Source organism: Bufo bufo, chromosome 2 (genome assembly GCF_905171765.1).
Source record: "Bufo bufo chromosome 2, aBufBuf1.1, whole genome shotgun sequence".
Classification (NCBI taxonomy): domain Eukaryota; kingdom Metazoa; phylum Chordata; class Amphibia; order Anura; family Bufonidae; genus Bufo; species Bufo bufo.
The window spans coordinates 740567991-740584487 of NC_053390.1; the positions used below are offsets into that span (position 1 = coordinate 740567991).

A 16497-nucleotide genomic window follows, 5' to 3' on the forward strand; every position below is an offset into this window, starting at 1 on the left:
ACAATAAAAGCACACAGAGCTATGGGGACTGGGTATTGCGTATGTGCTAGCGGCGATCTAGCAACCCATGTCCTCAGCTCTATACACAAAATCCCGGTGACAGGTTCCCTTTAAAAAGGGGAACACCCCCCACCTTCCCTATTCATCAGATCTAGCCCCCAGTGACTTTTTTTCTGTTACCAAAGATAAAGGAAATATTGAAAGGATGCCATTTTGATGACATTAATGACATCACAGGTAATGTGACAGCAGTGCTGAAGGCCATTCCACAATTGCTTCAAAGCGTTGACCAGGCGCTGGCACCAGTGCATAGCTACTTTTGAGGGCAACCATAGTGACATTCGACAATGAGGTATGTAGCACTTTATTGTCAGAGCTCATTCGCACCGACCACAGCGGACACTTACCTCAAGTGCACAAATAGGATTGCTAGAAGCCAAGTAGAGATCCTGAGCAAGGTTGAAGTCATTGGTGAACATGGCAAGATGTCCTGCTAGGAGGTTATGATCTTCTATTCCCTGGCAAACAAAATGCACAGCAAACGTTTAGTTTTGGCGTATTTTAGAAAGGGAGTCGGGGCTTGTACTAATAGCGAGCTATGCACTGTGATCCTATTGTTAGTTATTCCTATGGGGCATTATCTTTACCAGTAATCAGCAGGGTGAGGGTTGAGACTAGTCTCCTCTCACCGGGCACAGGACAGAGCAGCAATTCGGTTACACCAGCGCATGTACAGCACATAGTACACATCCAGTGGGGGACAAGCAGAGAAACATTCTTCATCGTATACCTTTATCTGTTCAAGGGACATCACCATGCCCACACTGCCGATGGTCCGATATACCCGTACAGCAAACTCCACTTCCATGTGGTGCAGACAGGCCCGGGCTAGCTCATTCCAAGCCTCCTCTGTATTCAACAAGGTGCACACACTCCAGGCGTCTGGGAACCTACATGACCATAGTTATACACATCTCATCAGTCATATGTAACAGGCAGAAAGTGATCAGACGGAGCGTTTCACATGCAAGTGCCGTCCACTCAGCACTCTTCTAGCAAGAATACATTGCTCATAACCCTGAGATAGAAAGTCCCAGCAGTGACAGACCCCCACTCCACAGAGGAGGGATCCAGCAGGGACAGACCCCCACTCCACAGAGGAGGGATCCAGCAGGGACAGACCCCCACTCCACAGAGGGGGGATCCAGCAGTGACAGACCCCCACTCCACAGAGGAGGGATCCAGCAGGGACAGACCCCCACTCCACAGAGGAGGGATCCAGCAGGGACAGACCCCCACTCCACAGAGGAGGGATCCAGCAGTGACAGACCCCCACTCCACAGAGGAGGGATCCAGCAGGGACAGACCCCCACTCCACAGAGGAGGGATCCAGCAGTGACAGACCCCCACTCCACAGAGGAGGGATCCAGCAGGGACAGACCCCCACTCCACAGAGGAGAGATCCAGCAGGGACAGACCCCCACTCCACAGAGGGGGGATCCAGCAGTGACAGACCCCCACTCCACAGAGGAGGGATCCAGCAGGGACAGACCCCCACTCCACAGAGGAGGGATCCAGCAGGGACAGACCCCCACTCCACAGAGGAGGGATCCAGCAGTGACAGACCCCCACTCCACAGAGGAGGGATCCAGCAGGGACAGACCCCCACTCCACAGAGGAGGGATCCAGCAGTGACAGACCCCCACTCCACAGAGGAGGGATCCAGCAGGGACAGACCCCCACTCCACAGAGGAGAGATCCAGCAGGGACAGACCCCCACTCCACAGAGGAGGGATCCAGCAGTGACAGACCCCCACTCCACAGAGGAGGGATCCAGCAGGGACAGACCCCCACTCCACAGAGGAGGGATCCAGCAGGGACAGACCCCCACTCCACAGAGGAGGGATCCAGCAGGGACAGACCCCCACTCCACAGAGGAGGGATCCAGCAGTGACAGACCCCCACTCCACAGAGGAGGGATCCAGCAGTGACAGACCCCCACTCCACAGAGGAGGGATCCAGCAGTGACAGACCCCCACTCCACAGAGGAGGGATCCAGCAGGGACAGACCCCCACTCTACAGAGGAGGGATCCAGCAGGGACAGACCCCCACTCCACAGAGGAGGGATCCAGCAGGGACAGACCCCCACTCCACAGAGGAGGGATCCAGCAGTGACAGACCCCCACTCCACAGAGGAGGGATCCAGCAGGGACAGACCCCCACTCCACAGAGGAGGGATCCAGCAGGGACAGACCCCCACTCCACAGAGGAGGGATCCAGCAGTGACAGACCCCCACTCCACAGAGGAGGGATCCAGCAGGGACAGACCCCCACTCCACAGAGGAGGGATCCAGCAGGGACAGACCCCCACTCCACAGAGGAGGGATCCAGCAGTGACAGACCCCCACTCCACAGAGGAGGGATTCAGCAGGGACAGACCCCCACTCCACAGAGGAGGGATCCAGCAGTGACAGACCCCCACTCCACAGAGGAGGGATCCAGCAGGGACAGACCCCCACTCCACAGAGGAGGGATCCAGCAGGGACAGACCCCCACTCCACAGAGGAGGGATTCAGCAGTGACAGACCCCCACTCCACAGAGGAGGGATCCAGCAGTGACAGACCCCCACTCCACAGAGTTAGGAGGAATCCAGACCCCCACTCCACAGAGTTAGGAGGGATCCACTAGTGACAGACCCCCACTCCACAGAGTTAGGAGGGATCCACTAGTGACAGACCCCCCACTCCACAGATTAGGAGGGATCCACTAGTGACAGACCCCCACTCCACAGAGTTAGGAGGGATCCACTAGTGACAGACCCCCACTCCACAGAGTTAGGAGGGATCCACTAGTGACAGACCCCCACTCCACAGAGTTAGGAGGGATCCACTAGTGACAGACCCCCCACTCCACAGAGTTAGGAGGGATCCACTAGTGACAGACCCCCACTCCACAGAGTTAGGAGGGATCCACTAGTGACAGACCCCCACTCCCCAGAGTTAGGAGGGATCCAGTAGTGACAGACCCCCACTCCCCAGAGTTAGGGGGAATCCAGCAGTGACAGACCCCCACTCCACAGAGTTAGGAGGGATCCAGCAGTGACAGACCCCCACTCCACAGAGTTAGGAGGGATCCAGCAGTGACAGACCGCACCTCCCCTCACTGTTTTCTTAACGCTCAGGCACAGTACTCACTAAGTGCTCCGCCTGATCATAGAGAGAACAGGCACACAGTCCTCCTTATCCTTGAGACATGGCAGATTGCTTCACGCTGGAGAGGTGAGTAAACCAGCAGATCACTAGGTATGAACACTGTCTTCTACTCTTTTACTCTAGACCACTAAAGAATCAAATATTAACCCCTTTTTTTACCCTACACCAATCAATATAATAAGAACTCCCTAGACTACAAAATACAGTGCCTTGCAAAAGTATTCACCCCTTTGACTTTTTTCGTATTTTGTTACATTACAGCCTTAAGTTCAATGCTTTGTTAATCTGAATTTTATGTGATGGATCAGAACACAATAGTCTAAGTTGGTAAAGTGAAATGAGAAAATTATATAAATAAAACTATTGTTTAGAAATTGTCATGTGCGTATGTATTCACCCCCTTTGTTAGGAAGCCCATAAAAAGCTCTGGTGCAACCAATTACCTTCAGAAGTCACATGATTAGTGAAATGATGTCCACCTGTGTGCAATCTAAGTGTCACATGATCTGTCATTACATATACACAAATTTTTGAAAGGCCCCAGAGGCTGCAACACCTAAACATGTAAATGTGTTGGAATGGCCTAGTCAAAGCCCAGATCTCAATCCAATAGAAAATCTGTGGTCAGACTTAAAGATTGCTGTTCACAAGCGCAAACCATCCAACTGGAAAGGAGCTGGAGCAGTTTTGCAAGGAGGAATGGGAAAGATTCCGAGTGGTAAGATGTGGCAACTGCTCATAGAGACTTATCCAAAGTGACTTGGAGCTGTGATTGCCGCAAAAGGTGGCTCTACAAAGTACTGACTTTAGGGGGGTGAATAGTTCTGCACATTGACCTTTTCTGTTATTTTGTTCTATTTGTTGTTTGCTTCACAATAAAAAACAAAAAAACATATTCATAGTTGTGGGCAGGTTCTGTAAATTACATGATGCAAATCGTCAAACAATCCATGTTAATTCCAGGTTGTGAGGCACCAAAATACGGAGAAAAAAAAAATCAAGGGGGGTGAATACTTTTGCAAGGCACTGTAAGGGGATGATACTGCAGGAAATGAAAAATAACCACTCTGAAGCAGGGAAACCTAAACCGACTGTCTTGGAAAACCCCTTTAAAGGGGTCAGAAAATTACCTATTGTTTAAATTCCGTTTTAATGTTAAACAATTTTTTTTTACATTTTCCATGTTACTATCTTCACAAAAAAAATGCATATTAGGCTCCATTCACACGTCCGCAATTCTGTTCCGCATTTAGTGGAACGGAATTGCAGACCCATTCATTTCTATGGGGCCGCACGATGTGCGGCCCAGATACGAAAATGCGGATCCGCACTTCCATTCCCGAAAAAAATAGAACATGTCCTATTCTTGTCCGCAATTGCGGACAAGAATAGGCATATTCTATTAGTGCCGGCGATGTGCGGTCCGCAAAATGCGGAACGCACATTGCCGGTGTCTGTGTTTTGCGGATCCGCAAAACACACACGGACGCGTGAATGGACCCTAATCCTGCAATTTTCACATTGGCCACTAGATCTAATAATAGGTTATGATTTCCTCTGCAAAAGAGAGTTAGACCAGCACCTCCAAAGTATACAATGAAAATTAGAAGCTCTTTGCAGATATTTATTTGGTCAAGAATAGGTCAGGCCCATCTACCTGTTCTGTACAGGTAACTTTTCAGTAGCCATTATCATTATCACCACAGAATTACAATGACAAGTAACACCTCTGTAAAGATAACACAGGATCCACCATTCACAATAGGTGATATCACAGCTTATCTACTCCCTCCTGACCTCACAGGTCAAAAAAGGATGCCTAGAAAACTCTCCCATAGCGGTCAATGGGGTCAGCTCCTGCCAATTGTGTCTATGACCCATGTAGCTGCTCACAAAAGACAAGGAGCCCTAACATATTTTAGGCCTAGTGGCCAGTGTGAAAACTGCAGGTTTTAATGACTGTTTTTAAATGTAGATAGTGATGTGGAAAATTAAAAAGAAAATCACCAAAAATTTTGCAAAATTAATATGCTTACCATAAAAAACACATGGTTTCAACAGTAGGTCATTTTCTGATGAAAAATTCCCTTTATCCACCTCAGCTCCCCTAGCTTAAACACCCTTAATGACCAGACCACTTTTTACAATTCTGCACTACACTACTTTCACCGTTTATTGCTTGGTCATACAACTTACCACCCAAATGAATTTTACCTCCTTTTCTTCTCACTAATAGAGCTTTCATTTGGTGGTATTTCATTGCTGCTGACATTTTTACTTTTTTTGTTATTAATCGAAATTTAACGAAATTTTTGCAAAAAAATGACATTTTGCACTTTCAGCTGTAATTTTTTTTTAAAAAAACGACATCTATATAGAAATTTTTCTCTAAATTTATTGTTTTACATGTCTTTGATTAAAAAAAAAAATGTTTGGGTAAAAAAAAAAAAAATGGTTTGGGTAAAAGTTATAGCGTTTACAAACTATGGTACAAAAATGTGAATTTCCGCTTTTTGAAGCAGCTCTGACTTTCTGAGCACCTGTCATGTTTCCTGAGGTTCTACAATGCCCAGACAGTACAAACACCCCACGAATAACCCCATTCCGGAAAGTAGACACCCTAAGGTATTCGCTGATGGGCATAGTGAGTTCATAGAACTTTTTATTTTTTGTCACAAGTTAGCGGAAAATGATGATATTTATTTATTTTTTTCCTTACAAAGTCTCATATTCCACTAACTTGTGACAAAAAATAAAAACTTCCATGAACTCACTATGCCCATCACGAAATACCTTGGGGTGTCTTCTTTCCAAAATGGGGTCACTTGTGGGGTAGTTATACTGCCCTGGCATTTTAGGGGCCCTAATGTGTGGGAAGTAGTTTGAAATCAAAATGTGTAAAAAATGCAAAAATCCTAAAGGTGCTCTTTGGAATTTGGGCCCCTTTGCCCACCTAGGCTGCAAAAAAGTGTCACACATCTGGTATCGCCGTACTCAGGAGAAGTTGGGGAATGTGTTTTGGGGTGTCATTTTACATATACCCATGCTGGGTGAGAGAAATATCTTGGTCAAATGCAAACTTTGTATAAAAAAATGGGAAAAGTTGTCTTTTGCCAAGATATTTCTCTCACCCAGCATGGGTATATGTAAAATGACACCCCAAAACACATTCCCCAACTTCTCCTGATTACGGCGATACCAGATGTGTGGCACTTTTTTGCAGCCTAGGTGGGCAAAGGGGCCCACATTCCAAAGAGCACCTTTAGGATGGGCATAGTGAGTTCATGGAAGTTTTTATTTTTTGTCACAAGTTAGTGGAATATGACACTTTGTAAGAAAGAAAAAAATAAAAATAAAAAAATCATCATTTTCCGCTAACTTGTGACAAAAAATAAAAAATTCTTGGAACTCGCCATGCCCCTCACGGAATACCTTGGGGTGTCTTCTTTCCAAAATGGGGTCACTTGTGGGGTAGTTATACTGCCCTGGCATTTTAGGGGCCCTAATGCGTGAGAAGTAGTTTGAAATCAAAATCTGTAAAAAATGCCCTGTGAAATCCTAAAGGTGCTCTTTGGAATGTGGGCCCATTTGCCCACCTAGGCTGCAAAAAAGTGTCACACATCTGGTATCGCCGTACTCAGAAGAAGTAGGGCAATGTGTTTTGGGGTGTCTTTTTACATATACCCATGCTGGGTGAGAGAAATATCTCGGCAAAAGACAACTTTTCCCATTTTTTTTATACAAAGTTGGCATTTGACCAAGATATTTATCTCACCCAGCATGGGTATATGTAAAATGACACCCCAAAACACATTGCCCAACTTCTCCTGAGTACGGCGATACCACATGTGTGACACTTTTTTGCAGCCTAGATGCGCAAAGGGGTCCAAATTCCTTTTAGGAGGGCATTTTTTGACATTTGGATCCCAGACTTCTTCTCACGCTTTAGGGCCCCTAAAAATCCAGGGCAGTATAAATACCCCACATGTGACCCCATTTTGGAAAGAAGACACCCCAAGGTATTCAATGAGGGGCATGGCGAGTTCATAGAAAAAAAAAAAAATTGGCACAAGTTAGCGGAAATAGATAAATTTTTTTTAGTTTTTTCTCACAAAGTCTCCCTTTCCGCTAACTTGGGACAAAAATTTTAATCTTTCATGGACTCAATATGCCCCTCAGCGAATACCTTGGGGTGTCTTCTTTCCGAAATGGGGTCACATGTGGGGTATTTATACTGCCCTGGCATTTTAGGGGCCCTAAAGCGTGAGAAGAAGTCTGGAATATAAATGTCTAAAAAAATTTACGCATTTGGATTCCGTGAGGGGTATGGGGAGTTCATGTGAGATTTTATTTTTTGTCACAAGTTAGTGGAATATGAGACTTTGTAAGAAAAAACAAAAAAACAAAAAAAAAAATCAATTTCCACTAACTTGTGCCAAAAAAATGTCTGAATGGAGCCTTACAGGGGGGTGATCAATGACAGGGGGGTGATCAATGACAGGGGGCTGATCAGGGAGTCTATATGGGGTGATCACCCCCCTGTCATTGATTACCCCCCTGTAAGGCTCCATTCAGACATCCGTATGTGTTTTGCGGATCCGATCCATGTATCCGTGGACCCGCAAAACACATACGGACCTCTGAATGGAGCCAGCCTTACAAGGGGGTGACCAATGACAGGGGGGTGATCAGGGAGTCTATATGGGGTGATCAGGGGTTAATAAGTGACAGGGGGGGGGGTGTAGTGTAGTGTGGTGCTTGGTGCTACTTATTACAGAGCTGCCTGTGTCCTCTGGTGGTCGATCCAAGCAAAGGGGACCACGAGAGGACCAGGTAGCAGGTATATTAGACGCTGTTATCAAAAATTGCATATTGTACTTTATTTGGTTTGCAGAGAGCTGTTGCATTGCATGTTTTGTTTTACAGTTTTGTTCTCAGCCATAGCAACGTGCCCCTGCGCATTGGGATGTGCTGACTGACCCCCTTTTTCTTTGCAGTAAGTGCGCTTGGCAGCTGAAGGCATCTGTGTTGGCCCCATGTTCATATGTGCCCGCACTGCTGAGAAAAATTAGGTTTTAATAAATGCAAATGAGCCTCTAGGAGCAATGGGGGCGTTGTCATTACACCTAGAGGCTCTGCTCTCTCTGCAACTGCCGAGCCCTCTGTACTTTGATTGACAGGGCCAGGTGTGATGATGTTTTTACTGCATGGTCCTGTCAATCAAAGTGGAGAGGGCATGGCTGTTGCAGAGAGAGCAGAGTCTCTAGGTGTAATGGTAACGCCCCTGTTGCTCCTAGAGACTCATTTGCATATATGAAAGCATAATTTTTCTCAGCAGTGTGGTCACATATGAACATGGGACCAACACAGATGTCTTCAGTTGCCAAGTGCTCATGTAACAGGTCAGCCAGTGTCATAGGGACAAATCTGCTGACAGATGCGCTTTAAAATAGTCTGAAATACTTTGCTTCTTATCTTATGGTGGAAAAATAACTGTATAGTACCATCTGCAATAATATTTTCAAGTTTCTCAATGTGTGTGGTTAAAAATAAGAAAACTTGATTCAATACCAACTGTTCTCATGATAAAGACAAAGGCATTTCAGACCTTATTCTATAAAGGTATTACAGATGTTATTATATAGATATACACATAGATATTATATATCTATATATACCGTACTGTAGATATTACAGACCTACCTTCGTAGCATTAAAGTCTGTGTTAACATTTTCTTTAGATCGTTGGCTTCTGCCTCTTTCATGTTGCTCAGGAAGCTATGTGTGCCCAGGAATATATTGTTTAGCATGCCGCTTTGTGTCTGACAAGTCAATTCTCCATTATGTAAGAGGACTGGCTTGTGGCCGTATGGTAGTTTGGTACCTCCTGCCAAAATTACCTTGGAGCCTGCAACAAAACAGGAAAATAATTGGTGGAAAACCTTCAGAAAACTATCAGATGTGAAGGTGGCTGCGATTCAGGATGAGATATGGTAGAAAGCTGACAGAAACTAAAGGATGATAGGACCAACTATGCCGATGCAATGTGACTCATCATAAACACATACCGTATTCTTTGCTTTATAAGACGCACTTTTTCCCCCCAAAAGTGAGGGAAAATGGCTGTGCGTCTTATAAAGTGAAAACTTGTCAGCACTTCCATTATGGGAGCGCTCACTAGTATGCATTAGGTGACTGGAGAAGACAAGGGAGTGCCACTGGAGGAGCGACCGCCGGACCTGGAGAGGAGTGGCAGAGCAGGAGAGGTAAGTGAAGTTCTTTATTTTATCTCTGATATGAGGTCTGATGGGGGTCTTACATGGAGGTCTGATAGGGCTCTGGCATAAAAGTCTGAAATGGAGGTATGATGGGGGTCTAATGTGAGGATCTGATATGGGGGTCTGATCTGAAGATCTGATAATGAGGGCTGAAACATATATTTTTTTTTTTCCTCCTCTAAAACCTGGGGTGCGTCTTATCATCTGTGTCTTATCAAGCACAAAATATGGTAACTAGTTACCAAGAGCACAATTAAGCAGGTGACATTCTCAAGTAAAGCTCTGCTACTACTTATTGTTACTCAGGAGCGCGGACCTGCCTCCTTCATAAAGCAAAGTCAATCTGAATGCTTCACAAACTCTGAAGGGGGCTTGTAAGAAAAAAATCCCATTGTGTCCTGCAGATTGCTCACTAGTCTGAGACTCAATAAAGAATAAAACTACAGCTTATTCGGTTTGCAATTAGGTTGATTCAGGTTTTTATTTGACTTGCGGCAATATTCATATTGTGTAACGTTTCGGCACGCAGGCCTTCTTCAGATACTATGCTGCAGTATAAGAGGAGGAATAGGTAGCAGGAAGACAGACGCAGCTGGAGACCATGGGCCAGATTTATCATTAGCTCAGGTCAGAATAATGGAGTGAAAAAGTCCCAAAAAATGTCCCAAACGCTAAAACTGCGCACAAATTTGCAACTTTTTTCTGCTCTGCACTATGCTCGCCAGTTTTCTGAAAGTGGGCGTGTTTTCTTATGTAAATTAATCTCTAGACAGATTTACTATTGGGACTATTTAAAAAGTCGCAATTTCACTCCAGTGAGGACCATGCTTATCTTATCTTATGAGACTTTTTAATAGAACATGCGACTTTTTCATAAAAACGTGCGACTTTTTCATAAAAACGTGCGACTTTTGTAAAGCTGCTTACTGACGGATAAACTGCTACCGTCAAACCACATTTATTACAGTCTTAAAGGGCCGATCATAAATCTGACTTGGCTAAAACTGACTTTAGCCATATGTGAAAGTGGCGTGAGCTGTCAGAGGAATGATAAATCTGGCCCCATGTGTCTAGACCACACTGAAGTGGTCAATTTTAGAATATCTTGTAATGGAAAACGGAAAAAAAATCTTTATTGGGCGAATTTGGAAAAAAATACAACTGGTTTTTGGGTTTCGTTTTTACACCATTCACTGTATGCTAAAAATTACATGGCGACCCTATTCTCCAGATGAGTACGAATTAAGTGATACAAAATTTATACAGTTTTTATCTTTTTGCTAAACCTATTTACAGCACTTTGTGCGGCAAAATGTGCAACATTTTCCCCTTCATGCCACTTTTCAGAAGTGTCCAGAAAAGGGGGCATGCTGCGGGCAGGCGGGCCTGAGGCCTGCCACATTTATCTCTCTTCACACCAGTGTTCTGGCATGCAGAAAGACAAATCGACGGCTGCCATAGATTTCAGTGTGTCGCACGCCATGGCTGGAAGATGCGGCAAATATATGAGAGGCGTGCCCCTCTGCATAAATTTGGCCCATCCTCCAGCAGCACAGGGGAACCAAGACTGGCATACAGTTAAAAAAAAAATTATTTTTGCATCACCATATTCTGGCACCTGTAATTTTTTTATATTTCCATCTACAGAAATGGGTAAGCGCTTGTCTTTTGTAGGGTGAGCTGTAGTTTTTATTGGTACCATTTTAAAGTTCTTAACTTTTCACTGTCTTTTTTTTTTTTTTTTCAAGGATTTAGCCATTTATTTTTTTTTATGTTACAGTATTCACCATGCAGGACAAATACAGGACATCAATATTTTGATAGTTTGGACATTTTGAGAAGTGGCCATACCAATTATGTTTTATGTTTTATTTTTATTGGGATAGTGAGGTGATTTTTAATACTATTGTTTTTTTTTTCATATTTTTAACATTTTTCTTTATCTTTCTTTTTCGTCCCTCTAGGCGAATTCCCTTAGAGGGATTCTCTGGACCTTCTATTAAGCCCTGCTGCAGCCAATCAGAATTCACTAATCGTGCCTTGACAAGAGGACGACTGGAGGTCTGAAGGAGCCCCCTCCCACTGACTAACCCTTCAGATGCCACAATCACTACTAACCACGGCATCTGAGGGGTTAAATCAGAGATGGAGAATCCCTACTTGTTAGAAGGGTCCCTTGTCAATAAGGAGATCCTGGTCAGCAAATGTCCTACAGTACAGCAGGGGAAATGAAGTTAATAGGTTGTCTGTGTAATACAGAACTAGACAGGACCTCCAGAGTGGGAGGATCATGAACAGGGAGCCCCTCTATTACTTGTCCCTAATAGGGTATATAGAAATGATCTTTCTACACTGGAAAACCCAAGCCAGCGACAATAGGATCTCTATTTAGCAAAGCAGTATACATCTGTCTTGGAGTAAGATACTGAACATGTATACGTACCTTGTATAGTGTCCTTATGGAAGACATATGTAAATACTTTATCATCATCAAATGCACAGAAGACCCCTTTATCCATTGCCCAGTTTTCCCATAATATTCCTTTAATGGTTGGAGAGAAGTTTGGAATCTCATATAAGTTGTCATTTTTCTAGAAAGATAAATAAAATGACAGTATAAATAAGGAACAATAACTGTAAAAGAACATTTTCTAATAAAATATTAAAGTGTACACAAACCTTTAAACATGCTTGACTGTTACAAATGCACTAAAAAACTTTTTGTAATACATTTAAGGCTACTTTCACACTTGCGTTAGGAGCGGATCCGTCTGGTATCTGCACAGACGGATCCGCTCCTATAATGCAAACGCTTGCATCCGTTCAAAACGGATCCGTTTGCATAACCATGAACAAAAAAAAAAAAAAAAAATTTTTTTTTTTTTTTTTTTGTTCATGATAATGCAAACGGATCCGTTTTGACTTTACATTGAAAGTCAATGGGGGACGGATCCGTTTGAAAATTGAGCCATACTGTGTCATCTTCAAACGGATCCGTCCCCATTGACTTCCATTATAAGTCTGGACGGATCCGTTCGCCTCCGCACGGCCAGGCGGACACCCGAACGATGCAAGCAGCGTTCAGGTGTCCGCTCACTGAGCGGAGCGGAGGCTGAGCGCTGGCAGGCGGATGCATTCTCAGTGGATCCGCCTCCATTGAGAATGCATCAGGGCTGGACGGCTGCGTTCGGGACCACTATTAATTTATTTTATTGTTTTACTAGCAGAACAGGGCAGGGAGGACAGACAGGAGCTTTCCATAGCACATTGCTGCTCCTGCCTATCCTCATTCTGCCCCACTAAGGCCTCATGCACACGACCGTTGTTTTATTCCGTGTCCGTTGTTCCGTTTTTCGTGATTTACTGCGGACCCATTGACTTTCAATGGGTCCGTTGAAAACTCGGCTAATGCACCGTTTGCCATCCGCGTCCGTGATCCGTGGTTCCAGTCTGTCAAAAAAATATAACCTGTCCTATTTTTTTCACGGAAAACGGTTCGTGGACCCATTCAAGTCAATTGGACCGTGAAAAAACGCGGAGGCACACAAGATTGTCATCCGCGTTCGTTTTTTTCCTATCATTTGCACGGCAAACTTGACTTAGATTTTTTTTTTACTTTCGTTTATGTCTGGTGGTCCTCCAAAAATAAAGGAAGACACACGGAAACAAAAACGGAAACGGAACAACGGAACCCATTTTTGCGGACCGCAAAAAAAAAAAAACTGTCGTGTGCATGAGGCCTAAAGCTTAGCACACCGATGCTGGGTGGCCCCAGGCAGTATAGTGCATTACAAACAGCTTTAAAAAAAATGTTTAAAAGGGATTTTTTAACTGATGACCTATCCTCCGATCATCAGCATCTGGTCTGTGGGGGTCCGACACATGGGACCCCGCCAATCAGCTGTTTGAGAAGGCACCGATGCTTGCAGTAGTGCGGCGGCCTTCTCTCTGGCAACCAAGCACAGCGCCGTACATAGTATAGTGGCTGTGCCTGGTATCGCGCTCAGCCCTATTAACGTCAATGGGGCTGATGAACGTGACATCACTGGCTTGGAAAAGCTGGGGAAGGTGGGGGCACTACTGCGAGCGCCGCTGCCTTCTGAAACAGCTGATTGGCGAGGGTCCCAGGTGTTGGACCCCATCGATCTTATACTGAAGACCTATACTGAGGATAGGTCAGTAAAAAAATTCCAGAAAACTACTTTAAAGGTTTAGGCACACGCTAATATCCTCTTATACTATGAAAATGCTTTGGCTAAGTGAATGTGATATGATGCTACAGTTTGCTGTATGTCTGTGGTGGCATTATACGTGTGTAGACACTTCCCTCATTGCAGGAGCATTATAGTGACCTAGCGAGGGGTCTCGCAAGAGTTATTCAGAAGGCAGCAAGGCCTTGTTTAACTTGTGAATGTTGCTAGGAGTTGCATTTACCGACTATTCATAATCCTGAGTTTTACATTTAAAATTTGTTTTAAAGTGATCATAAGTAAAAAAGCTACTTTCAGGTAGGACACATCCAGATACTTACCGGGCAGTAGACAAAACCTTCAGTCTTCTCATCAATGATGATCAATCTAGTCCCAGATGCATCAGGAAATACCTTCTTGACACTGACTGGATGCCGATATTCATTCACATACTGCCAATCTTCCAGGTAGAAGTACTTCACTAGTCCGGTCTAAACACAAAGCAGAGATATAATTGGAGTTATCTTAGACATCAATATTAATCATGTCAATTGGAAGGTTACCAGTGTTATAAAGTGTTACAGAGAGGAATATTCCCCAAAAATAAATGCCGTATTTTTCAGATGCCCCTGTATGACTATAGCAGGGGTAGGCAACCTCCGGCACTCCAGCTGTTGTGAAACTACAACTCCCAGCATGCATACTTGTTCTGCTCTTCTAAGAACTCTCATAGAAATGAATGAAGCATGCTGGGAATTGTAGTTTCACAACAGCTGGAGTGCCGAAGGTTGCTGATCCCTGGACTATAGGATGCACCCAGGTATGGACAGAAATTAGGTAAAAATATTTCATACTAACTAAATGGGTCATACAGGACTGAAACACTGATGGCCTATCCTCAGGATGGGTCATCAATATCAGATCGGTGGGGGTCCAACTCCCATCAGTACTGCCAATCGTGCGTGCAGTGTGGACCAATCACTATGCAGTTCTGACTCTATGCCAAGCTGAAAATGCTTATTTTCTTTATGTCCATTTGATTTGGTGACCAGTGGAGGAGCAGAGGGTGCGCGGAGCAGAGGGTGCGCGGAGCAGAGGGTGCGCGGAGCACTATTTGCGCTCTACCTGAAGCTGTCCCTGATTTATCACGCCTTCACTCCAGAATTCTGGCTTCAAATAGTTGCCAAATGGGGCTTTTGTGACTTTTTGGATTTTTGCACCGCTCACTCTAGTTTTGAAATATGGGCGAGTGTGGTTAGCTATGTTAGGCAGAGTTCACACTTCAGTTATTTGGTCAGTTATTTCCATCAGTTATTGTGCGCCAAAACCCGTAGTCAAGCCGACTCAGATCAGGTACAATGGAAAGATCTGCACCCGAACCTGGTTTTGGCTCATAATAACTGATGGAAATAACTGAAGTGTGAACTCGGCCTTAATGAGTTTCACTCCAAAGTTTTCAATGACACTTTTAAAAAAAAAAAGGAAAAAAATCATCTCTCTCCAAGCTGGAGGGGGTATAGATGGCAGGAGGAGCTAACACTTTTGCTAGCCAGTAGGAGGAAAACTGGAGGAGCTTTTCTAGACAAAAGTGTTAGGTTTAAGGATGAGACAAACTTATCAAACATGAGACATTTGATAAAAAAGTGGCATAAAGTACTCCAATGCAGACCTCACATATTTCCCTCATGATAAATTCCCCCCATTGGTCTTTTAAAAAAAAGATTTCTAGTAAAAAGCGTGACTTATAGTTTGAAAAATATGGTAGATATAAATGAAAATGTCTAGTTGGTAGACGAGTATTTTTCAGAGACGCGTTGGTTCGGCAATAAAGAAGAACTTACATTGGTGCCATAAATGAGGAAATCTCCAGTCACAGCATGGCACAGAATCCGGTACTTCTCATCTGTGGATGGAAAGAGACGGGTCTCCCTCTCTTCTTGAGAATCTACAGGCTCGCTTTCAATCTGCAGGAAGTAGTACACGGATGTCACTAACCTTTAACAAGTCAAATTCTACAGGTGAAGCTCCACAAATTTGAATATCGTGCAAAGTTCATTTATTTCAGTAATGTAACTTAAAAGGTGAAGCTACCGTAAGATATGAGATAGACTCATTACATGCAAAGCGAGATATTTCAAGCCTTTATTTGGTATAATTTGGATAATTATCGCTTACAGCTTATAAAAAACCCAAAATTCACAATCTCAGAAAATTTGAATATTACATGAAATCAATAAAAAAAGGATGTTAAATAGAAAAATGTACCAATTTCACTTTTAAACTTGGACTATAAAATCCTGACCAGAATTATAGCCAACAGGTTGAATAAGGTTATCACGTCAATAATTCATTCTGATCAGTCGGGCTTCATGCCTGGAAGGTCCACATCAGACAACATTAGGAGGGCTCCAGTAATTGCGCAGTTGGGGGTAGCTAAGAAGGAGAGATGGGCTTTGGCCTCACTGGACACGGCCAAGGCTTTCGACTCGTTGGAATGGCCCTTTTTGACAGCAGTGCTGGGCAGCTTTGGCTTTGGTCCTAACTTCATTAAATGGATAGAAATATTATACAAAAAACTCACTGCTAGTATTCAACTGAATGGTTCCCACTCTGACAGGTTCCCCTTACTCAGAGGCACGAGGCAGGGATGCCCGCTCTCGCCTTTGCTGTTTGCAATAGCTATAGAGCATCTAGCCATCAGATTCAGACAGGATCAGGTTTATGCAGGTGTTTGTGAGGGAGATAGTGAAGACAGGATTGGACTGTATGCAGACGACTTGATCCTCTTTCTGTCGGAAAATTCCCAATCAATGGG

The 16497-nt window shown here is 44.3% G+C and overlaps 1 protein-coding gene across 1 annotated transcript in view; it reads right to left on the bottom strand.

The window, feature by feature from the left end:
* Nucleotides 1–16497, bottom strand: part of WDR19 (WD repeat domain 19) — a 70780-nt gene that overhangs the window by 20858 nt on the left and 33425 nt on the right. Inside the window, exons 14-19 of the mRNA XM_040418970.1 lie at nt 15524–15646; nt 14024–14173; nt 11936–12083; nt 8918–9122; nt 791–950; nt 408–518 (exon numbers count right to left, since the gene is read on the bottom strand). Coding sequence (XP_040274904.1) covers nt 408–518; nt 791–950; nt 8918–9122; nt 11936–12083; nt 14024–14173; nt 15524–15646 — 897 coding nt within the window. The remainder of the gene's footprint in view (nt 1–407; nt 519–790; nt 951–8917; nt 9123–11935; nt 12084–14023; nt 14174–15523; nt 15647–16497) is intronic.